Raw genomic sequence first — 23,613 nt, forward strand, 5'->3', positions numbered from 1 at the left:
TGTCAAGAGCCGGTCGTTTGAAGTTGGCAACGCTACTGTGGACGTCGGCACTCTCGGACTAGGACCGAACTTTTGTTCAGTCTTTACAGCGGCAATATGCAGGAACGTTTAGTTTGCAATACTGAGATCGGAACGCTTGATTTAAGTGCTTGCATAGACGTCAAAAGCTGAACCTGTCGGGCGTGCGCTGACAATATCGAGACGACATCGTCAGTGATGTTTGTCGACTCATGCACCGCACGCTCGCTGACTCCCACAAGGCAGCAGTAGGCGAGGGCTGGAGCGTATTCGTACGTATCTTGATACGCTTTTGCAAGACGTAGCGGAATGCTCCCGTTGGGGGCCTGATGGCAGGGATGGATGCACGTTGTTTCGTTTCAACTGAAGTCTTTGCATGGTTGCAGCTGATCCGTGCCCCCCTTGTGTCTTCCAAAGTATTCCCTTGCTAGGAAGGTGAGCAGACAACTCAGCCTTCGACAACCTGCAAAGTGTTTCGACATCTCTCTCAATTACCTGGTACGGCCTGTTACTGTGTCGTGCTCGTAACTCCAGACAGCGACAGTGGCGGCTGTCACAACTGTCTGCTGCCCTGCCAACATCCTGATGGTGTACAGCTGTCTTGTCTGGGAAATCGATTGACAGAAACGGAAGACAGTGTCTGAGCGACCCTAATACGAACCGTTTGTTTCCTTTTTGGGCAGTAAAGCATGGGACAGAGTGCTTCACGAGTCTGGCTTAACCATGGCAAGGCTAAGCCGAAGAGATCGGCAGGCTCGGTAAAGTGGATTGCTCAGTACGAGGTGCTACCGCCAGGTGGAAGTGCCTTAGCCGGAGGCTCGAGCAGTTGACGATGCATTTAGCTGAGTTAGACCACAACCTGACACGACCGCCGGGTGGCTGACGGTGAAATGTGATTTAATTCGTGCTAAGTGGGCTGGCGATGTGGCTGCAAGGTATTTCAAACTGAGGCTCCGCAGACAAAGGTGACGCCGTCTCTAATCGGTGCAGTCGGTGGCAGCGGCCGCTTCAGACGCAACAATAGCGGGTTTGCAGATCGGCGCTGGGCGGTGACTAGGCGTCAGGGTACACAAGTTCCCGCTGATAGCTTGGGAATAGATGAGGCCGTTGTACCGAGTTCGTTGGCTGGGTGGATCATTTCGACAACGGGGTGGACTCGCCGGCTTGGATGCCGATGAATGCGAGGTCCCTCAGTGAATGACACTCGGCAGCCGGATCAGCGGATTTGAGCACGACTAAGCCATACTGACAGGGGATCAGTCGTGAGAGATGCGATGAAAATGACGACCCTGCGGTAGATAGCCCAAACGGCTGGAAGCACTGCTAATTGGGATGCGACGTGCCTGTCAACGACTAGACGAAAACTCGTAGTTTCGGGAGCCGAGGGAACTGCGAGAGCGAAGAAAAAAACGTCTGCGGCGTCTTAGGTTGCGTATGGGAGGAAATGCATCATCGGATCAGAAGAGTCGGGGCTCTAGATTCTCCATCGAGGTGCATGCAGATGCCCAGCGCGCGCAGTAAAATGGCTGTGTCGGGGACGGAGCGGCCCCGAACAACGGACGAGAGATACGGTAGTTGAAGTAGGCAGAGGAGCTTTGCTTGCCGTGATGACTGTGGGCACGCTGAAGTTCTGAGTGTGCTTCCATGGCGGCTTCAGAGTCTGCGTGCTGCAAGGGCATGTGATGCTGAAACGGTGTTTGACAGAGGGCCAAAGTTTCTGTCTATCGTGTTGAAAGCTCGCATCATCCCACCCGCGTGAGATGCCGAAAATAGGAACCCGCAGTTGGCAGCAGCCCTTGAACTCAAAGGACTCAAAGGGAGGCCAGCACGAGCAATAGTGCAGCCTTTTGCACAGTTAAGGGTGAACTGACCAGGGCCAGCCTGGCTGTAGAACGGCTCGTCCGCCGTACGTGTGCATGTCGACCGAGCTCAGGGAGGCCGACCGTTGGCCAAGTGTCAGGGCTCTCCTGGTTCTGCCAAACATCGAGATTGGGCAGAATACTCGTAATTCTGCCGAGTCACCGTCTCTCCAGTCACGGGTCATCTCCTGACCTCTCCATTCCTTTAAGCAGCAGTCTGAGCGGCGGTATGCTTTGCAATATGGCACAAGCGCGCCTCCTGGAACACAGCAAAGAAGAAGGTGATGCAGCGGTCGCGAGTCCGTGAGCGTTGTGTGTATTGTGGACCAAAGACGGTCGGAGAATAATGTTTCTGGGAGCATGCCTGCCTGCATGCTGCACGTCTTATCATTCGCTGGCTCGGCGACAGATTGCAAGAGAGACAAGTCTTTCTGAAGAGGCGCCGAGACTGGCATGGGAAACCCTGCATGCCTGCCAGAGCCATCTGGGTGTGTATGGACCGCGCTTTCAACCCCAATCGTGCCCCCCATGGGCGGATCAGTGGAGTACAGCATCCGGTTCCGCGTGTGTCGTTGGATGGACGGTTGATCCGTATTATGACGATGTTGTGATAGGGGTCCAGCAGGTGAGGCCGTGTAAGTCGGTCTCGCGTTGATTAGGATTGCCTACGCAAATAGCCCCTGAAGGAGAGTAGAATGGCTTTTTTTTTTTTTTTTTTTTTTTTTTTTTTTTTTTTTTTTTTTTTTTTTTTTTTTTTTTTTTTTTTTTTTTTTTTTTTTTTGGCAATCTCGGGCCTGCACTATGCGAAGCCCAAGACGACCGGCTTCAGGCTCTTTTTGGAATTTGAGCAACGCGGCGCAGATACCTGCAAGCGCCATGTGGCGCATGGCTGCCGGGAGCGACATATGGGCGCGCTAATCAGAGCGGATCTAGCGGTATCTAAACCAAGGTGCTTATTCTTAGCGGGCAGTGGCTGCGGGCCATCGCTGCCGTCTCCTTTGCCTGACTCTTCAATTTTTGTTCTCTCAAGTATTTCTTTTGCGATCTTGCAGTGGTGACATGTCGACTTGAGTTAGGCCGCCGACGGGGAGATGAAGATGTGCCCTGGCCAGCGAATCAATATTGGACGTAGGCCAGAGTTGACTTTGCTTTTTGCTCCGTTGCAATTTCTCTTGGGGCGGAATTTTGCCATGCTGCTTGGGCATGATATTGAAATCATCATGGTGCTCTGCTTCCGTCTGATGGAGTCTGCCATGTCGGGAACACATGACTCTTTATGATTAGATGCGCACAGCCAGGGCCATTTCTGTGGAGTTGTTTCTCGAAGGCGGAGGATTTCAGAATAGACGGAGTCTGTGGACCGTTTCTGCGCTACGCAGCATCTCAGGCAGTCGGAACCAGCGGGTAGCGGGCGGGTAACAGACCAATGGCTCCAAGCGACACGAAAATAGCTGGCCTGGCCGGGTCATCGTCAGTGGCGCTGAGTTGGTTGCCCCGGAGTTAATCGGCAGCAACTCAATGGCGGATTCGTAGTGAAAGAACAAAGCTTGACCAGAGACTCCAAACACAAAACACACAAAGAAGAAAGAGGAACAAGGAAAGGGGATCAGAGACAACGAGTAAGGCAGGTAGCGCGGGATGTGTGGAGATGGAGAGGGAAGCGGGAGTGGACACGACTCAAGGCGAGGCCAGGTCAGGCGAGGCGAGGCCAGGTCAGGCGAGGCGAGGCGAGGCGAGGCGAGGCGAGGCGAAGCGATGCGATGCGTGTCGGGTGGGCGCATCGAGAAGTCGAGGGAGGTCCCAGATCCAGATCTCGCTGAGTTGTGATTCACCTTGCACTTGCATAGGCAGGACCCAAAGCTCGGGGCTCAGCAGACGCCCAATCCTGATGGTGCCAGGCTGGAGGTTATCGAAGCCTGGTTTCTGAGAGTCTGCGAGGGTGTGTAGTAGCTCCTTTGAAGTTGTGCATCCTCATTTCTTCAGCTCGCAATGCAATGGATGGCTGACGTTGGCGGCCTGTGTAGGTACGCTGGAGTTGGAGTAGCCGTTGCCGAAGCCGTTGCTGCGTTGCACGCTCCTCTGGAGATAAGGTAAGCAAGTTGGAGGAGAGACAGACGTTGTCTGGCCGGGATGTTGAGGGTGTCAAAGTGTCAATCAAAGTGGTCTTTGGTGGTGGTGTGTGTGTGCGCGCTTGTGTGGGAGGTGATGCGAAGAAGGAAGAGGAACCTGGAGCCGAGGCAGTACGTACCGATTTGTGCAGCTTCCCCTGACCAGTGACGGGAGTTGATCATAATTCCCACAAAAAATCGGGAAAAAGGGAACGTGCTCAAGCAGACATCGGCCCCACCAGGTACGTATCTTACCTACCTTACGCAGTACTCTGTGTCCACCTTCATTCTCAGATACAGCCCCACTTTCAACCGATGTATATCACCTTATGTCAGCAGGCGCAGCTGAGTAAGGGGGCTTGGGGGACATTGGTGGGGGAGGAGGGAAGGGGAGGAAAGGACGAGGGAGGCACCTTCGTTACTTCGTACCTCGCGCGAATCTCCCCGTGTCATCCTTTCCTTTCCTTCCCCTTCCTCCCTCCCAATGGTGAACCACCACCACCAACAGTGACCACACCTACCTTCAACATCATCTCATCTTTCACCCCTCGAGGCGCAACCGTAACAACACCCACTCAATGCCCTGCCCTACGAGTACTTTCTCTCTCTTCCTTTCCCCCTGGCTAGTTGGCTATCTTGGATGCTACCCTAGTGCCTCCTCCCGCTCTCCCACACTATCTGCAACCACAAATGAAGGATCGTCGCACCCGCAGCTTGATCGTTCACCGTTTAAACCATCACCGAACCTTGCAGCACTAGCGCCGCCATCTTCGACCGAAATCGCCCTGTTGCTTGGCGCAAATACGCATCTAGTGGCCCCTTTGCCGTGCTAAGGTACTCAAGCCAGGTACTGCTGCCGTTGCGGCGCCGCCAGCTCATCACTCACCTCCTCCACTGCTCATGGCATTGCATTAGATTCCAATTACGATGTGCAACGCCTGTCATCCATGACAGCGACATCTTATCCCCCGTCACCCAACTTTGTTGTTGTTGTCCTTCTTTCTTCGAATCAGAAACCGAATCAGAAGGCTGCCTGTCTCTCGCTTCTCGGCCATTCGGTGCAGCCTCCGCATATCTATGCCGAACCTGAAATGCCATGCTGACGAGAGTTCAATAATCCAACTTGGCTATCGTTTGGTCCACCCTGGCTTTGCCTTGCCGTGCCCTGATGCCAGCCTTGGTCTGTCAAGGCAACGACTTACGTATCCAGTCCAGTGCAGTGTAGTCGTATGCACCATGGCCCAAGAGTGCCGTGCCGCCGTGGTCTGGTCTTTGCTACCTTACATCGCCTGGATACCAACCAGCGACTCTTGCAGCTGCGTTGCGTTTTGCCGCCGCATTGCCTGAGCCCCAAACCCACCCAGCAGCAAGAGAGTCTGATACTGAGCATGCGCCTGCGTCTACGACCTTACTCACATTTGGGCCAGCGCCACCGCCTGTGTCGGTTTTTGCGCCGCCCCCAAAGGAGCATGATATCGATGTAGTTGTGGATGCGCGATGCGCAGGCCACTTTTCGGCTCCAACGGCCGATTTCGACAAAACACACGTCTGTTTAGTGCTGTCAATTGACCGTTTTAGGAAATCCCAGCGCCATTCCCGTTGGTGGAGGTCGCCTCAGGGAAGGCGGACAAGGTATCCCACCCACACTCCAATCTCCCCGAATCAGAGACACACAGGCTCAGCCCAGCCTCCTACACGAACCGTGACGACATGCCTCCCGTCTTTACCTTTGTCTGGGATACCACTGCCATGCCGTTTGGCACAGGCCAGAAGACTCGCAGAAACAGATGGCACGAGCCAATGGCCTCTCGACAACCGTCGATCTGCTCCGTGCCTTGAAACCCGGCACCGCACCCGCAATCTACACTCTGAGCAGATCTTGGACAGAGTCATCCCGGCCAACCCGCGCTTTCGGAAATCCATGCTCGGCCGGGTTTGGCTCTTGATTTCGGGTCTGGGTCTGGGTCTGGGTCTGGCCAGAGATGGACAGCACACTGACACGACGTTGACTGACGACAACACAACTCACTCTCATGGTCTGCCCCAGTTACTCGAGTTGGCTTGCCGTGGCCCCTGTGCCCTTGAAAGACTGTCGAGATTTCTTGGCTTCCTTGCTTCCTTAACCTTGCTTTTCGTACTCGTTCGGTCGGCAGCGATCATCTCTCTCCACCCATCCACACGCCCTCAGTTAACCTTCTCTGACATTGTCTCTCCCCATCCAACTCAACTCCCACACATGCCCGTTTGTCTCTCTTTCTCTTTCGCTTTCTCTAACCATTCCCAGCTCATCAGTGACGGGCCGGCTGTTCCATTACCACTTCTCCTCTCCTCGTCATGTCACGCTCCTGTGCTGTATGCGTTCCATCCTATGTCGTAAACTGCCCACAACAGACCTCTCTCTCTCTGTAAGGCTTCCCACCCACTCAGCCAAGTCCTTCGGGATCATCTCAATTCTGTCTGTGCCCTGGCATTTGTTTGATTCCTCACCCCCTCCTCCCACCCAATCCCACTCCCACGTACCACATACCCTCACGCCGTAAGACTCCCCGCTCCCCGACCGCTTCCTCCCACCCCATTCTAAGCCAAGCCCCATCGCCGTCCTTTCTCCTCCCCGTCGCCGCCGCCGCGGCGCCGCTGCCCCTGTCAAACGTAAAGCTTACTGAACTGGGTTAAACAGTACGAACGCCCTACTCAGGTACTTCACGCCGTCTCCTCGCCGGGCTTGGCCGATTATCGTTTAGTCCACCTGGCTAGTGTGTAGGTCCAAGGTACGCGCGATACGAAAGCTCGTGGCCCGCAACGTAACCTAGCCAGCGTTTATGTACACATACGCATTCACAGATCCCTCTTGAATCCCATAGCACACACTACTGTACCTCCATATGCAAGCAGGTGCCTTGCGTGCCTCCGTCCACCTCACCACTCGCCGCAGTGGTCGCTTTTTGTGCTGCTGCTCTTCTGCCCAGCCTGGCCAAAGAGCTCTCGTCTGCGCCAGCCACCAGGCCGTTGACTTGCATTCCCCACTCTCATCATTGCTATCTTCAGCCATGCTTCCAAGACCGGTTCCATCGCGGCTGAACGCACGTCGGTGCCGTTTCTCCCTCCCCTCCCCCCTCCCCTACCAAAGTGCCAGTCCCTACACCTAAACGCCCAGGGCCAGCCATGCCGGGCCATCATGTAGCCTTGTACCCCTGCCCAAGGATCCATGTTGCACATCTCCATGTGCTCCAAGTGTCTTGCCTCCAACGACTGTGCGTACTCAGTCTGCTTTTCGTCCTGAAGCAGGCACCGCCTCGGCCTCTCAAGATCCCATCGCCGTCACCCACACTATTACCGACCCTGACCATCCAAGCTATTCCCACTCTGCTGGGTAGCTGATGCCATGCCCAGACCGCTTCCGTATTCGCCGAGCTGACGGGTCCTATGCAACCCCTGTCGCTACGCCCGGCCCTGGTCCATACATCGTTCCTTTGGGTCCTCGACTTGCTTCTGTGATATATTTGAAAACCGTCCACCCGTCCTGCATCTTTGTTGTCGGATCCTGAAGGAACTCTTCTTTCGTATCACTTGTTCGAATTTCTCACACATTCGGTGGCAACGATATCTTGGATGCAAGTTCGTCCAGAAACCTAATCAGCATCGTCACACTCGAGCATTGCCTTACCGAACCTTACACCTTGGACCATTCCGCCGGGCCATTCTTATTCAGCCCTTACCTTCTCTCCTGCTTCTTCAAATCTTCTCATCTGCATCTTCACCCAAACACCAGCCCAATCTTCGGCACTTCGATCGAGCTCATACCCAAACGTGCGCATCATCCCGAGTCGTACTCTCAACGATCCGTTCACACACTTCAACCACCGCAATCTGAGCGCCCTCAAGATACCCTGCCCTCTGTTTGCAGCTTGATGATATCCTTCGTATAACTCTACGACTCTCAATCGCCTCTTGCGACTGTCCAGACACGCCTGTGACAATGGTTTTCTGCGCGTACTGCGGGAAGTCCTTCACCAGGAAGGAGCACCTGGAGAGACACATTCCTAGCCGTACGTCGTCACTCCCGCTTCCACTCCACGGAAGCAACACAGGCTAACCTCACTTTCCCAGACACCAATGTCAAGCCTCATCGCTGCAGCGCTTGCCAGCTTTCCTTCGCCAGACGGTTAGTGGTTTCTGATAACCCCGCGTAAACAATCACTCACTTACAACACAACAGAGACCTCCTCCAAAGACATCACTCAACATACCATGAGGCACGAGACCCCATGGAGCCTCTGCCCGGTGGTGTTCCCACCGTGGCCGGCCGAACCCCTATTGCTTGCCAGAACTGCGCCAACGCAAAGACGGGTTGCGATAAGAGAGTACCATGCTCGAGATGCGCAGAGAAGAACCTGCCATGCGCAGCAAGATTCGCGAGGAGGTCATCCAAGGCTGCCGTCAGAGCCGCCCAGGCCAGCGCCGCATTCCAACAACAGATGATGCCCACCGTTCCCCAACCACCACCAGCCCAGCCAGTCGCCTTCATGGATCTGGACCCGACATTGCCCAAGCAAGATTCTCCCGGAAAGATGTCGACAGGATCGCCCATCACGACCATGGACCCTCGCATGGTCGAGGCTCAGATGAAGAAGAGCTCTCCTCCTCAATCACACAGCAGCCCCAACGAGTTCCCCTCACCTCACAGCAGGATCGAAGGACTCGATGAGTTCATGCAGCTCAACAACGACTTCATCACCCCGGAGACAAACTACCAAGACATGATGGTTTGGCCCGAGTATCCTTTGGAGCTTGACATGTACAACCAGGTGCCCATCTCGCGCCCTGACATGACGATGCCAAGCTTCACTGAGCTGAGCGACATGTCCTCGACCTCAGCTTCAGAGCCCATGACCGCCTCGTCATCGCGGGGATCAATTCACACTAGGAGTACCAGCATCATGTCCACTGCTGACTTCGACACGACAATGAAGCCGGCAGAGCCTGTCATGGGCATGATGAATGACTCGATGATTCCTGAGTTCGAGGTTGTTATCGCCGCCGAAGATTCATGGCCTCTCGCTCGCTGCAATCCCCCCATCTACTCTGGTACTTGCCCGCGAACCGCGATCGTCCACCTCGAGTGCCTCGAGCGCAAGTCGAAGGAAGACAGTACCTGGAGCTCTCTGGAGAAGTACTTGGAGAACGTCGATTGGGATGCGACGGATGCGTCTGTCGTCCCTCTCACCTCGCGCACCCGCGACCGGATGCTGGCCATCACGCAGTCGTTCCTCCAAAAGGCGCTCGAGATCCATCGCAGTGGCCTTAACAACGGGTACTCCAAGACCGGTTACGCCACCCCCAGCGAGTTCAACTTCCTCGTCCTGCCTCCTACCAAGATCCTAGAGTACTTCCTCCGCAGCTACGTCCGTAGCCTTCACTACTACTACCCTCTCATCGTCGCTGGATGCGTCGACCCTAACGAGATGCTTCTGAACAACCAAGCGTCAACTCTGCTTGTTCTGTTGATGATCGCACAGGGTGCATCGCACGTACCGAGCGCCGAGGCCAGATATCTCGCCGCCGGCCTGACAGAAACCTGTCGCATTTCGCTCTTCGACATCATCGAAAAGGATGTCGAGCTCTCAGCTGACCCGATTGCTCTTCGATGCGCTCTTCTCTTCACCTTGCTCGGTGCTTGGAGTGGAGACAAGTGGTTGATGGACATCTCGATGGGCCAGAGGGGAATGTACCTGTCGGTAAGCAGCCACAGCCTTCTCATCAACCAATGTATGCACATGCTGACATGAACACAGATGTTGAGACACGCTGGCATGCTGGAGCCCCAGCCATCGATGATCCCAACCTTGAACAGCACCACCAGCACCGAACTTCAATGGCGCGCCTGGTTGCATCGCGAGATGCAGAACAGACTGGTCTACAACTGGGTTATGGCTGACCAAGAGCTCAGTCTCTTCCACGATACCCCGCCTCAGCTGGCCATCACGGATCTTCAATGCCCTCTTCCCAGCCCCGAGTCACTTTGGCTGTCCTCGAACTCGGAGCAATGGTTTGCCAACGTGCAGAATCTCTACGGCTGCACAGCCAATGTCAACCCCCAGTTGCTCTCCAGCCCATCCCTCACCCCCTCATTGTGTGAGCTCTTCCAGGACTTCATTCACGACAACCTTTCCCGCCGCCAGGGCAGCCTGTCTCCCCAGCAACTTCGCCTCCTCCTCCACCCTCTGCAGGGCCTGCTTTGCCACTTGAGGCAGATGCTTTCCTGCTTCTCTGACGTCCTCTCTACCCGCCGAGCAACCTCGCGCACTGTCACCAAGGCAAGCACCATGCTTCGCCTCGAAGAGGTCCAAGCACTCTTGCAGAAATGGTACGAACTCACCATGGTCGCGTCCAAGAACAACCCCGACTGCGGCACCACCCGATGCAACTTGGTCCTCTACCATCTCATCTCACTCAATGCTGTTACAAACTTCCCCGAGATCGAGCGCCTCGCCCGCCGCGACGGCTTTGACGGCTCGTACTGGGAGCTTAGCCTGCGCCACAAGCGCTGCGTCTACAACCGCGAGGAGGCTATCTTCCACAGCGGCCAAGTCCTCCGCCTCCTGCGCTCTATGCCTGCCGACCGTCGCCCGTGCTGGTGGCCCGCTGGTGTCTACCGTGCCACCCTCATTCTCTGGGCCGACAGCATCGCTCGCCTTGACCCCAACTTCCAAAAGGCGCAGCAGGCTTCTCAGGCCCCAGGCTCATCTTCCCCCGCCTCCCAACACCAGGCTCAGAGCCCCGAACAGCTCAGCGGCGCTGGCGCCTCAAATGCGGCTACAAGCTCACAGCCTCACGGCAGCGGCAACATCGTCGCCATCGACCAAGTCACGCCTGAGGACCCAGCAGTTATCTCTTACCTCTGGAGCGGAGGAGATGGTGTGGCGGTCCTCACACGCCGCGACGGCACCACCATGGGCTTGGACAAGCCATCCGAGGTTATCGGATACGGCGTGATGTCCATCGAGGAAGGCGTCACTTGCCGCATTGGCGACGGTATCAAGCGCAAGCTCATCACCCTTAACAACAACTGGAACGTTACCGATCTCAGTGCCACCACAACCGCATGAGGTGTCACTCCTTTCATTCACAATTCATCCATCCATTCCTTTTAATGCCCCATTCAAAAGTGGTCTTCTCTTCTTCTCATGTCATTTCTATCTTGTCTCTCACACATACACTCTGGATATATGGATCATGTTGATACTTTTGTTGGTGGTGGGCTTCCATCTCTTTCCCACCTGTACAATCTTCTATTGCTTCACTGGCGTCTACGGCCTTAACGACACACATTGCGCGCATTTTCGGGGAAACAACTCGACGCATGCCTCTGCAAAGCAAGCATTGCCTCATCTGATGAAAAGGGGGAAACACACACACACTAAGGGCTAGCGGCGTTTTGCAGATAACGCAACGACAAAGTTTGATTTGAGAAATCCATCATTTCCATTTTATTTGCTTGGGAAACTTCGGATCAAATAGATACCTCGGGCCACTGGTCACGATAAGGGAGGGCCTTCACTTCTGAAAGCATCATGTACGTTAGTTGTCGATGCAAAAAACAATTTGCACCAATTCACAAGCTTTAACTTGTCAAATCCAGTCTTCGCTGTGAGTGACGCGTGTGAGCGATAAAATGACCAGTTTGTGTGCCGTGATAGGCGCAGTGGATGAAGTCTGTCGCATGGAGAATCTCATGTGGTACACCTCTTCGTGCCTTGCTTACACATGGGCGGCGTGATCAAAAATCATCATTGTACACAACCGCAACCGACGGCGGGAGTTGGGATGAAAACCGCATACGTCGACGTTTGGAATGTTGACGAGTAGGAGGGGCATGTGACATGCGTGATGGGCAACTTAAATCTCGTGATTCTCATGGCTTCGAGGGCATGCAACGCAGAAGCCAAAACATGTGAAGTATTACGAAAGTGGCTCTCGGTTTCTGTCTGTCTTCGCAACTTTTACAAAACCCTAGTCTGCAGCAGACTTGATCTAGAAAGTCCTCCCGAGGAACGGCAGATGGGTGAGCAGGGAGGGAGGATGTCCTTCGTTGAACCACACCACTTGCGCCTTTTCTTCATGTGCCGCCCCGTCCCTGCTGAACCTTTTGATGATTATCGGCACGTCCGCGCGCGGAATAGTCGTCCGACGTTTATCTGGGTGTATTTTCTTTTGTCTTCTGTCCTTGCGAACCAGTCTCCTGGGACGTATCGGGGACGTCGGGTGGGAGAGCCAGAACAAGGACGCCGCGGGATTCGGGGCCTCTTCAAGGGACGAGGGCAGTTGCGAGTCGGAGGGGCCCCCTGGTTCGCCGCCAACTCCCGCCATCCTAGGAAGGGGAAAAATACAAGCAGTTGACAAGGTGAAGGGTTGTGTCCCCTTCTACCCAAACACGGTGATGCCCACGAGGGGAACATCACCCGAGACTGGGGACTCGTTGTTTGCCCGCTTGAGGGACGGGAGCTAAACAAGGGAGATCTGCAGAGCAGACACGCATGACAAGCATTGGACAAGGCACCAAGGGGCCTGTGGGTGTGCAGTACCTTAAGGTGAGCTAGGTGTGGATGTGACAGCAGACAAACGTCACCGCAAGAGAGAGAGAGTCTGGGCGTTTCACGGTCGCGACGTGCGCGAGTGCTCGGGACAGCTATGGCATTGTGCGTTTTTGTTTGGTTTCTTTGCCTTTCGAGGCGAGCGGAGCGGACATAACCGCGGAGCGCGGAGACGGGGTTTGCTCAACGCCATCTGTGCTCTTGGCGATGTCCCGGGACGGCCGGTTGCCTACAGCGGGAGACGGACAGTAAACGTGGGATATGGCGGGATTGTAAGCGGCTTCTTTTGGTCGAGGTTGCACGGCAGAGCGGTCACACAAGCTACGCCCAAAGTACACTTACACAGTCAGAAACATACACCCTCGCACAAGACGGCAAGAGCGCCTACACCGAGAACCCCGAGACCGACGAACGCATGCTGCGTGCGTGGTGTGCCGCCCCGAATTAAAGCCCCGATTCGAGTGGTTCGACTACGAAGGGGTTCTTAGTAACTTGTGTTTCACAAAATGGAAAGGAAGGTAAAAGGTGGCTCTGGTTTCTTGATTCAGGCATGTCGGCGCGGCAGTTCTAGGAGCGGTCTTCGTCTTCAGCCCGCAACCGCATCAATTCGTCCCGTCTTTTTTTTGGGTAGTGGCGTAATATGCGGTAAGGGGAAGAAAAAGAAGGTTCATGATAGACAGGGCGGCGGCGCGCGTAGGTCGGCTTTTCGGTATACACTTGACTTGACGGGGGGCGGGTGGGTGGATGGATGGTTTAGTGGTGGGCGCGTTGCTTCCCATGACAAACCCGAAGTGTTTTGACAGACTCTTTTTGACGTGAGGGTGACTTGACAAAGTTAGTGCAGAGGTGTGTGTCCGGGTTGCTTCTTGATAAGAGACGACCGCATCCGCGGCAAATAGCTAGGATGGGCAGCGGGCTGAGGGAATAGTCCGGCCCGAGGTTGGACCTGGTCCGGATTTAAACTCCGGTGCGGGCGGGAAGGACTTTTAGGGAAAGCCAAGGGGAAACGTACATCGCGCCCTGTATGTGGCATCTTCGTCCGATGTCTCTGAGGTTGGTGTAGTTCGGGTTTGACGTTACGAACTCGGCAAAGCGGGGAGAGAGGGGGCCAGGGAAACAAAAAGGGCCAACCGGCGAGGAGAAGGGGACGGGGGAGGAAGGCCCACATCTTGCCGGATGGGCGAGTAGGGTCGTCCGGAAACGGCAGACAACAAGAAACGTTGCGTGTCCCTCGCATTCGGTGTTAGACCATTGGACGGTTTCGCGACGTGTTCGGTGACGGGCGGTTGGCGCGGCCCTACACACCGAAATGGTGGGGGCGTACCGCGGGCCTTTTAAGCTTGATGAGAAGTCTCTTTTTGCTCCTCTTTGCTCACCGACGCTGTCCTTGTTGAAGATCACCATGGTTCTCCTTGGGTCCCCATGGGTGGTTCGAGTCGTGAAGATGTTCGGGATGCTTTCGTATTCTGCGACCTTGGCTGGCACATGATGCGTGTGGAGGATGTTGATGAACGTCACGGGGCCGTCGAAAGAGACGTCTCGGAGCCGATGGGAGGGCCGCGGCTTGCACTGTTGTGAGGACTCGAAAGCGATAGCGACGGGTTCGGTTGGTGATTAGTCTGAACGGAATACGAGATAGTTCACGCAGCATCTGAATACGTCGTCCTTATAGATTGGGACCGTTGGCAATACCGGCACGAGTCCGTTCTTCCAATATGAAAGGAGGTATAGGGCCCCGAACTGACTGCCCGAACGAGACAAAGTTGTTCTAGGGCTGGCGAAGGACCACCAGTTCTGCGGGAGAGGGTGGGCCAGCTGCATGTTTACGTACACCCATGACGCAGACGTGCTAGGGACGGTCCGCTGAGCGACGATGAATACCAGGCCCTAAGCACAGCCAATAAAACACGAATACGGCCGCCTTCAAGAAGATGGTTCCAGCAATCCTGCAATGGGTACACAGGCCGTGATCGCATCCTGACCGTTCTTGGCCGAATCATCGATGACTTGTCTGATGGGCCATCACGAATTTCCAAACAGTTGTTCGATCTCGATTGTCATTCTGATTTTCTGCCCAATGTGAGCACAAGTTGAGTCTCTCAACCCGATTGGAGAACCTCAAGACGCGGGTGGGATGTGCCCAAGTGTCTATCAAACTCTCCGCCATAGCTCCTGGCCTATCCCCCCATCAACATGGGGAATAGGTAAAACACGTCAAGATTGTCATAAGAAGCCAAGTACAAGCCTCTCTACTGTTTTCTTGGCGATCAAAATCACCTCGGCCCGTCGAAGTTGAGGCCGAGGCCGAGGCAGGGTCGATGCGCCGCCCATCTTGCATGTTCCGGATCTGCGACCCGGCGCACAGGAAAGAGAAGATTTGGCAGCGGCAACGCGCGTCTGGGCGCTAAGACGTCTGTGAGATGACCGGCCTTGCGCTGTGTGTCCTACGCGGCGCAGTTCGCCTTTTCGTCGGCGGCGAGTTCGTCTCCCGACAGCTCGGGACGCGAGATGTGATGGAATGATCCGTGGGAGATGCGCTGCTTGTTGGGACGAACAAGCTGCATGGAGCTTTGTTTGTAATGAAGCCATTTTGCGGCTCGAGTCTTGACGAACACGATCATCTCTACCTTCTCCTGGCTTTCATATCGTCCAGGGGTAGGTTGATGTTGGCCTCACAACATCAGAACAGGTAGTTAGACCAAGAGGACTCGCCAGTCGCCTTTCAGCCGTGTTTCATCCACAAATCAGTCAAACGGCTGTCAAGTTTGACATGACATCCAGGATTGTGCCAACCATCCATTAGTGGTGAACGTAGGCTTCAACACAGTCCAGTAGAGAGCATATTCATGGTGGCGCGTCACCTACAGTTGACCTTTAAGATACCCAGCCTTTCCTAAAAGATTCAATCACCAGACTACAATAAGAACCTGTTGTATAATAACCAAAAGAACTATACCGCCAAGAAATCTGAAGCTCTTTGAAGGAAGAGTGTCCAAGAATTACATAATCTGCTACTTGACCACACGTTTGACCGCTGACTAAGGCCGTGAAGGTCCTTAAGGTGAGACCGAAATCCTCCCATTTCCATCCTCGCCCATCTCGGACGGCACGAACTCCCGAACCAAGCTCCCAGCCGCAGACGTTCGTGCCTTCGCGCTTACGGCAATCGACGCGACTCAGACAATCAAGACACATTTGACGGACAGCCGTTGCCAAAGTCACGGGATTTGCAGCTCTATGGAATTGTGTTGCCATACATCTGCCCCTGGACAGGCAACCGGACCTCCGTTGGGGGCGGGGACAGGGCCCCTCCGCGGAGAGGGACGGCCGGGGTGGGGCCACCGAGTGAGTCCCTGACGCCGCGCGCCCTCGCCCTGACGTTGGTCCCCAAGGTACCCGGTGGCTAGCTCTGCCCACTACCTTAGACGCGACGCTACCGCTTCGACAGTGCGGTTCGGCTCAGTTGAAGCGCCCATCGCCATGTCTGGTAACGCAGGCAAAGTAGTGCCCATGGCAACCGAACGTCGTAAGTGGCTCGCGCGCTTTTGGAGGGTTTCTCAAAAAAGAAACGAGCTCTGCGGAGGATGAGCTGGAATGAATGGGTGTACGCGGAGTTGGACTATTCCAACTGCTGCTCCGGCGCCCCTTACTCCGGGCGTCGACCAGCTCCGAATAGGTAACTAGCTTAGCTACCCGGGCCCCTATTGTAAGCTCTCGCTCCTGGAGACAAACACACAGTGAATGCATCCCACCAAAACCAATTCTGCTCCAAGCAGAGTTTCAGCAGACTTTGGTTGGCCATTCAACAGACAAGATAGCAGCCGACGCTCAATCTAGTAGCTCTCCTGCAGACACACAGGCATCGCGAAAGAAGGGTTGCCCGCAGACTGCAGCCCTGAGCAAGTGCCATGGCGATGGGCGTGAACGCTCCCGTAGTGGCGTCGTGAAAGACGCCGGACTTTGACAATCCTCTCGCCAGCGCCGCGAAAGCGCGTGGACCTCCCCCTTCTAAATCCGCACCGTTTGCCCAGTCCTAGCTCCTATTCTGCGTCTGTCTGGCTAGCCGTCGCGCCCTTTTTTTGCTGTTGCTGGGTGTGTGTCCTTCTTTCCCCCGGGGCCCGATCCTAGTATGAGCCCACCCCCAATGCAAGGTGTTTCGCTACCCGGGCGGAGGTGCGGCGCCCCGCCCGGACGGACATGCGTCTCGGTGCTCGCCCTTTTGCGCTTCTCACCCAGCGTCACTTGTGAAGATGTGCCCAAAAAGGGCCCGTATATAACTATCCTTCGTCAGAACCCGCAAGCATCCTGCTCTTTACCCCTCTCTCTCCCCATCCTCAAATATTCTCTTGACATTCCTTCAGTTCTCACGAACCCCCTTTCCTTCTAATCAAAGACTAAACCAGACCGTTTGTTGCTTCTTACACACAAAATGGCTCCCTCCGCCGACTTCAACACCTCCGCCCAGCAGGCCGGCGCCGTCGACCCCGCCCGCCCCTTCGTCGGCAAGGTCGCCCTGATCACCGGCGCCGGCCGCGGTATCGGACGCGGCATCGCCCTCGAGCTCGGCAAGCGCGGCGCCAACGTCGTCGTCAACTACGGCTCCTCCGCCGGCGCCGCCGAGGAGGTCGTCGCCGAGATCCAGAAGATGGGCGCCAAGGCCGTCGCCCTCAAGGCCAACATCTCCAAGCCCAAGGAGGTCGTCGACCTCTTCGACCGCGCTGTCGCCCACTTCGGCCGCATGGACTTCGTCATCTCCAACTCAGGCAAGGAGGTCTGGTGCCCCGAGGAGGACGTCACCGAGGAGCTCTACCAGGACATCTTCGACCTCAACACCCGCGGCCAGTTCTTCGTCGCCCAGCAGGGCCTGAAGCACTGCGGGCGCGGCGGCCGCATCCTCCTGACCTCCTCCATCGCCGCCGTCATGGGCGGCATCCCCAACCACGCCCTGTACGCCGGCTCCAAGGCCGCCGTCGAGGGCTTCACCCGCGCCTTCGCCGTCGACTGCGGCGCCAAGGGCATCACCGTCAACGCCATCGCCCCCGGTGGTGTCAAGACCGACATGTACGACGAGAACTCGTGGCACTACGTGCCCAACGGCTACAAGGGCATGCCCATCGAGATCATTGACCAGGGCCTGGCCAACATGAACCCCCTCAAGCGTGTCGGTGTCCCCGCCGACATTGGCAAGGTCGTCGCCTCTCTGTGCCACTCCGACTGCGAGTGGATCAACGGTATGTTACTCTAGCCCTGGACCACAACGAAGACAACGTGCTAATCAACATCAAATAGGCCAAGTTATCAAGGTCACCGGTGGCGGCTGCTAAATGCCATCACTCTCCAAGCCCACGGCAGCTCCATCCGTGCGGGGCTGTTCTCGTGACTTCTTAATGCATCGGGTCGCAAGGCGAGCCGGACGTCTGGCGATCCCAACGGTCTGGGTCTGGGTCGGTTAATGAGTGGTGTAAAGGGAGATGGAAATCTCACATTGTGTCTAGTTTAGGGCGTATGTAGAAATAACGAGACATTGAAATCATGACTAGAGTGAGGCCATCCAAGTTTGGTGCGATACGTTATGCTTGTTCTGACTGAGAGTGCCATGTTGGAAAGTCGCAACTGACTCCTTTGAACCTTATCCGGTTAAACTTCGTCAATGTCAGACTGGCCATTTTGGTGGTTATGGGTGGTATGGTGTTGCGACTCTCGGTGAACCCGGTGTCATCTCTGATCCGCCTCATGCATCCCAAGGCAAGCCATCTCAGCCTGACGCCGACACAATCTGGTGGCATCATATCAGCCTCAACAACTGACAAGGATATGACCGCTGCCGTAAATAATCTGAGGGAATGCACGACATTAACGGCTGTGGCTGGCATATTAGCTACCCGGTGGCCCGCGAGCTCCTTCGCGCCTCTGGAAGCCGGTCCAGGCCGTTTGGAATGTGATGGATGGTAAGAGTTTAGGCTACCGGCCAAAAGATGTCCTCTTTCCCCAGTTCCTCGCCGCTAATAGCGCAAGTCCCTGATACCTGCGCGTCGTCGAAATTGGTCAGATTCGTGAGAATAGCTCACCTATTGGTCGTTGAGGATGACGCAAGAAGCTTGTGAAAGTTCACCGTGCCACAGAGCTCCTACCAAGCCGCCAGGGACCAGGTCAGTAACAACGCCGACGTCGCTACCGATATAACCGTTGTGGAGGCGGAGAGGCTAGAGTTGTCGGAGTAAGGTAGCGGTCGTGCAGTGTTGGCTCTTGACTCAGCCCCCAAAGCTAGATACAACGACACCATAATCATCTCGAAACATGAAGGATTCCCATCTCCGCGGCGATGGAACTTCAGCCGTCAACCAAGGATGCTAAAATTCGAAAGAAGGAGGCTTCTAGATGTTTGCTGTGCTCGCCGTAGGTTGGCCACTAGCCACCCGCCCTCCAACGTGGTGTCTGCTGACTAGCGGGATGGCGGCCGGCTGCGCATCCGCCAGTGCTGACGCCGGGCATCGAGCTTCGAGATATGATCCCGGCTCTGCGTCTTGTCTGCCCTATGAGGCATCGCGAGAGCCGCGCACTTGTGGTAGTGTAGCCGTCAGAGTCGTACCATTCCGTCTGACGGTGCGCCTAGCTAAGGAACTAAGATTCTGACACCCAAGGAATCCCGAATCCAGTCGGCAACGTGTGTTCAAAAGTGCTGGGACCATACACGTTGACCAGCTCCTGCGTTAGGAAGAAGGTAAATCCCTTATGACTGGCGACGATAGGTCCGTGTACGGAGGGTGTCCGGTCACAGCCCGGGAGGCCGGCAAATGACGTCTCAAATCCCGGATCCGGTGCTCCACTGGCCACACAGTTCCGTAGGGCTTCATCCGGCTGTGCGAATCCTCCGATCTTACCGTTCCATCCGGCCCGCCCGCAACGCTACTGCCAGATTTGTTGCCATTTTGGGCAGGCCCTTGAACCCTGGAATCCCGCAGCATGGCCGGCGCATGGTTGGGCCCGAACACGTCCATGACGCGACGATTGCGGTCGCCATGGATTTTCGATATTGCAGCCCTCTGCAGAGCTGATTGCTCACATGACAGCTGCTATCGAGGATCGGCGCTGCACACCCGGCACCGTCTGGCCAGGCATCGCCCCAGTGCCCGCGGGGTTCCCAGCGGTTATTATTCATTGTCGTACCAGTATGCCGCGCCGTTTGTCTCCCAACGCCCGTATTACTTTGCAGACGCGCGAAGTGACGCTGATTTGCTGGCCTGATGACCGTAAGCAGAGCTGCCGAGGCCCACGGTACGGCTGGCCCCCAGCAATCACACCATTTGCCAAAGATCCCTCTTGACAGCGGATATCTACTGCGGATGCACCTGGAGGGAGACCCCTGCACCTTATCATGACGTGGGCCTGGGTACATTGTCCGCCATCGCCCGCTGGCAGCTAATGCCATGGTACTCTGACATACATGAGAGCACCGCAACCCCTGGGAGCTTTGTAAGATGACAATTGAAGCATCCCAAAGATAGATGAGAAGATCGTCGCCAATATTGCTGCCTGTGCGAGATGAAAACACAAGTGATAATAGAGTTTTAGCGAATCAAAGCGAACTGCAAGTTTGGAGGGGAGGATGTCGGCAATCATCTGCGACTTCGCCGAGGATCCAGCTTTTGCGAAGAAAGTCTTGGTGTATTTCCAAGTGAACAGTTGAAAAGCTTCACTGTGAATCAAGTCACATAGCACGGGTAGTAACGTCATCCCGACTCCCGAACAGCGGTTGCAGAGGCAATGCAATCATACGTAGCGGCAGTATGTTGCTTGCCGAACAGCCAAAAAGCCTCCAGATACGGAAGAGCGTGCAACACTTGATGTGAGGTAACGCCACCAGATAATTTCCAAACGGCGCGGAAAAGTGTCGATGACAGGGCTCGCTCCGAACACACGAATCGGACGAACCAGGCGAATTGCTGGCCAGCTACATCCCGCAAGTCAGCCTTGCTGCCCATCGCATGCACCCCGCAGGACAAGGGAGCGGTCAAAGTTTGGAAAGCGGCACAAGCCCCGGACTCTTCGGGCGCCTTTGGAGGGGTTCTCAAGACGTGGCCATCGTTATCTAGCGGAGTGCAGCTGAATTGAAGCAGGCGTCGGTGTTTTTGAGGTCGTGGCTGCGGTGTTGCTGTGCTATCGCAGCTGAAGTCCCGGATAGGAGCTAGCAAGTGCCCGTGAAAGAGCGCCAAAGTCAAATTATTGAATGCGACAGAGCCTCTTTGGGATGGCATGTCAGGATGGTGTGATGGGGCATGTGCTGGTTCGCTGGGGTTAGGTGGGGGTTCCCAAGGGTTGCCTGTCGCAAAATCCAAGGCAAGTTGACCAGATGCAAAGGCTTCGGAAGTCAAGTGTTGGGCGGCGAGAGTCAGCATACCCACAGTCGGGCGAAAAGGACATGCGTGCTGGCGGGTGTGCGGAGAGTACGATATGCGATCGAAAGGCACGGCTCAAAAGACGTCAGTTGGCGGCCGGGTTTTGAAGCAGAATACGAAGTCATGCAGTGCCAAAGAGGTTGTGAGGTCGTTGAGAAAAGAAAAGAGTGCTACACAAGCGTTATCCTCGGGACGACTACCCCGAGACAATTTTTAAAAAAGAAACAAAAATGCCCTCGGGCAAAGCCCGATCAGAAGGTCTCGCTTGTTGTCTATCTCGTCTGGGTTTATTGTGACCCATTCCGTCTCTGGGAGAACAAATGGGTTCAAGACAACTTTCGTAATCAAAGAGCAGACGTAGACGAGGATGATGCAGCGCGACGCCGACAACCTGCATTGTGACCCATGTTGCGAGAGCCACTGGCAAGTTCGGAGAATTCCACGAGCGTTTTTCTCCTATGACGATCTCCTGGCTGCTGCGGGGTGGGTTTTGGCTTCGGGACCGACCGCACAAATACCGGAGAATTGAGAGTGACGCTGACCACTTGGCGCGCCTCATGTGCTGGACAAAGCCATGGTGTCGATGAACTGAATCGTATCCATGAATCCATGAGCCCTGAAAGTACTGAGACCAGCAGCGATTGCATGCCAAGAGTTGGCAGCTAAGTCTGGACTTGACCAACGGCACGCAAATCCTCGCCGGATGATAGGCGGGCATGCAGATACATCAGGTCAATGTATGCATGCTGGCGCATGGCATGGGGATGGGTATGTTGTGTTGGTGTGTTGGACCTTGTGTAACTGACCGCTTATTCCTGCTGTTGCGCACGGCAGCGTCTAGTGGTGTTGACGGTGAAGCTGAGGTTGGTGGTGGTGCTGATGGTTGTGTCGCACAGCCGCGGCTTCGCGGATGATTCCCAATTTGCTGACGCGGGAGAATCGCTGTAGACGACCCGTGGTTCAACAGCGGGACAGCGAACTGGTTGTGCCTGTCACCAGTCAGAATAGTCCGAGCATGGCCAGTGAGATCACCGGGTGGTTGGATACAGTCACCTGGGCCTATGAGACACAGAGGGTACCTTCGCGGGTGCAACAGAGAGCTGATGGCTGAAGAATGGGGAGGAGGGGGGTCAGACGGAGGAAGACGGTGATTTGGTGATGTGGTGACGGAGGACGAGGATGATGGTGGTGCGGGAGGGAAGTGGCGGAGGGACCTTACCTTACTTTGGTCACAAATCACACAGTTTACCTAGAATTCCAGTTTTCTGCTTCTTCTGCTGTGCGAGGAGGTGCGCTTGTTCGCGCCTCGTATGGCTTTCGTCCGTCGCTTGTGCCTGCTCGCACTGGAGTGATGCTTGGGATGTGATGGCGTGGGATGAAGAAGGGAGGAAAGAGGGAAAAGCGCGAGGGTGTGCTGTGGTGTGGTGAGCTGTGCAACGCTCTTTGCGGAAACCACTCCCCATCCACAGGCGCTGCTTCCTGTGGGTGACTGGAGAGAAAGTGTGAATAGCGTCGCTCCTCCCCCGATTCCCTCCAATCCTGCGATAAGTTTAAGTGGGCATTTCAAGAGAGATAAGGTACGAGAATGACTAAGCCTTATCGGGCGATAACTGACAGGGGCAGGGGCAGGGGCAGGGGTTCTTGCCCGCGAAATGTTACTCCACACCACCTCCACACTGCGACCTTCCCGTTGGTGGCAGGCGGGATCCACCCCGATCAACGTCTCCGACTTCCATCTCCACGACCGCGACCACGTCCTCGTCCACGTCGTTTGGCCCGCGTCTTTGCACGTCGCCAACAACATCCTCGCCTTGTATCATCATCAACAACATTATCTACTCCTCAACACGAGACCCATTCGCCCCTGGGATGAGCAACGTCAACACCCTCGATCTGATCACGCATGCAAAGTCCTTCTGGCCACCCTCACCACTCGAAGAAGAAATCCGGTCAATCCTAACCCCGCTCCGATTCGCTCTGGGCCATGCATAGACCTCTGGGCCCTGCTGAGGATCCAGGCAAGGCCGGCTGCAGTCTGCAGCGTCCTCGCCGTCTCTGCTTTTGCCTCACATTGCACGGTTCACCAAGCACCAAGGCCACGCTGCCCTCGCGCAGCCAAGTGGCGTGAACCATCATCACCTAACCAGGCCTCTACCCCTGCTCTTCTCGCCGCCCCGGCCATCTTTGCTGTCACTGATGTCGCCCATGGGAGGCGGGAATACCACGCAATCGCCGCCCGGGATTAGGAGAACAGACGCAAAGTCAAGACGCGCTGAAAGTTGATCAGGTGGGGCAATTTTGCCATCGTTGGAACTCCGCCTCGTGCTGCCACGGCATTTGACCCGCTCCTGGTGCCAAGAATGCTACAACAGCTCCAGCTAGCTGTCTCTACATGCGGCGTGACAAACGTTGCCGCATCCTCGTCCGACAACAGCCGTACTGTCTCTTCTGGAAGACGTCCAAGTATCACGGCCAAGACGTTACATCCTATCAGCCACCCAAAACTTTCCGTACCGACCAAAGAAGCACGCCGTATTCTCCAGCTGTCTGACAGGCCCTTCCCTCCACCACCTGGGATCTGACCGTGTCACCGAAGTCGAAGCCCACCCTGACCTGCAAAGACAAGCTCGCAGCGCCCAGC

The 23,613-nt window shown here is 55.6% G+C and overlaps 2 protein-coding genes across 2 annotated transcripts; both read left to right on the forward strand.

Moving 5' to 3' along the window:
- Positions 1-7,961: 7,961 nt before the first annotated feature.
- On the forward strand, positions 7,962-11,091 carry GCG54_00011268 (uncharacterized protein; the record flags this gene model as incomplete). Its single annotated transcript, XM_045411173.1, has 4 exons — positions 7,962-8,031; positions 8,093-8,147; positions 8,202-9,720; positions 9,778-11,091. The coding sequence occupies 4 exons, from the start codon at positions 7,962-7,964 to the stop codon at positions 11,089-11,091; spliced, it is 2,958 nt and encodes a 985-aa protein (XP_045268231.1).
- Positions 11,092-17,005: 5,914 nt separating this feature from the next.
- Positions 17,006-17,900, forward strand: GCG54_00011269 (Hydroxynaphthalene reductase arp2; the record flags this gene model as incomplete). Its single annotated transcript, XM_045411174.1, has 2 exons — positions 17,006-17,807; positions 17,866-17,900. The coding sequence occupies 2 exons, from the start codon at positions 17,006-17,008 to the stop codon at positions 17,898-17,900; spliced, it is 837 nt and encodes a 278-aa protein (XP_045268232.1).
- Positions 17,901-23,613: the final 5,713 nt, after the last annotated feature.

Source organism: Colletotrichum gloeosporioides (genome assembly GCF_011800055.1).
Source record: "Colletotrichum gloeosporioides strain Lc1 chromosome Unknown consensus_17, whole genome shotgun sequence".
Taxonomy (NCBI): Eukaryota; Fungi; Ascomycota; class Sordariomycetes; order Glomerellales; family Glomerellaceae; genus Colletotrichum; species Colletotrichum gloeosporioides.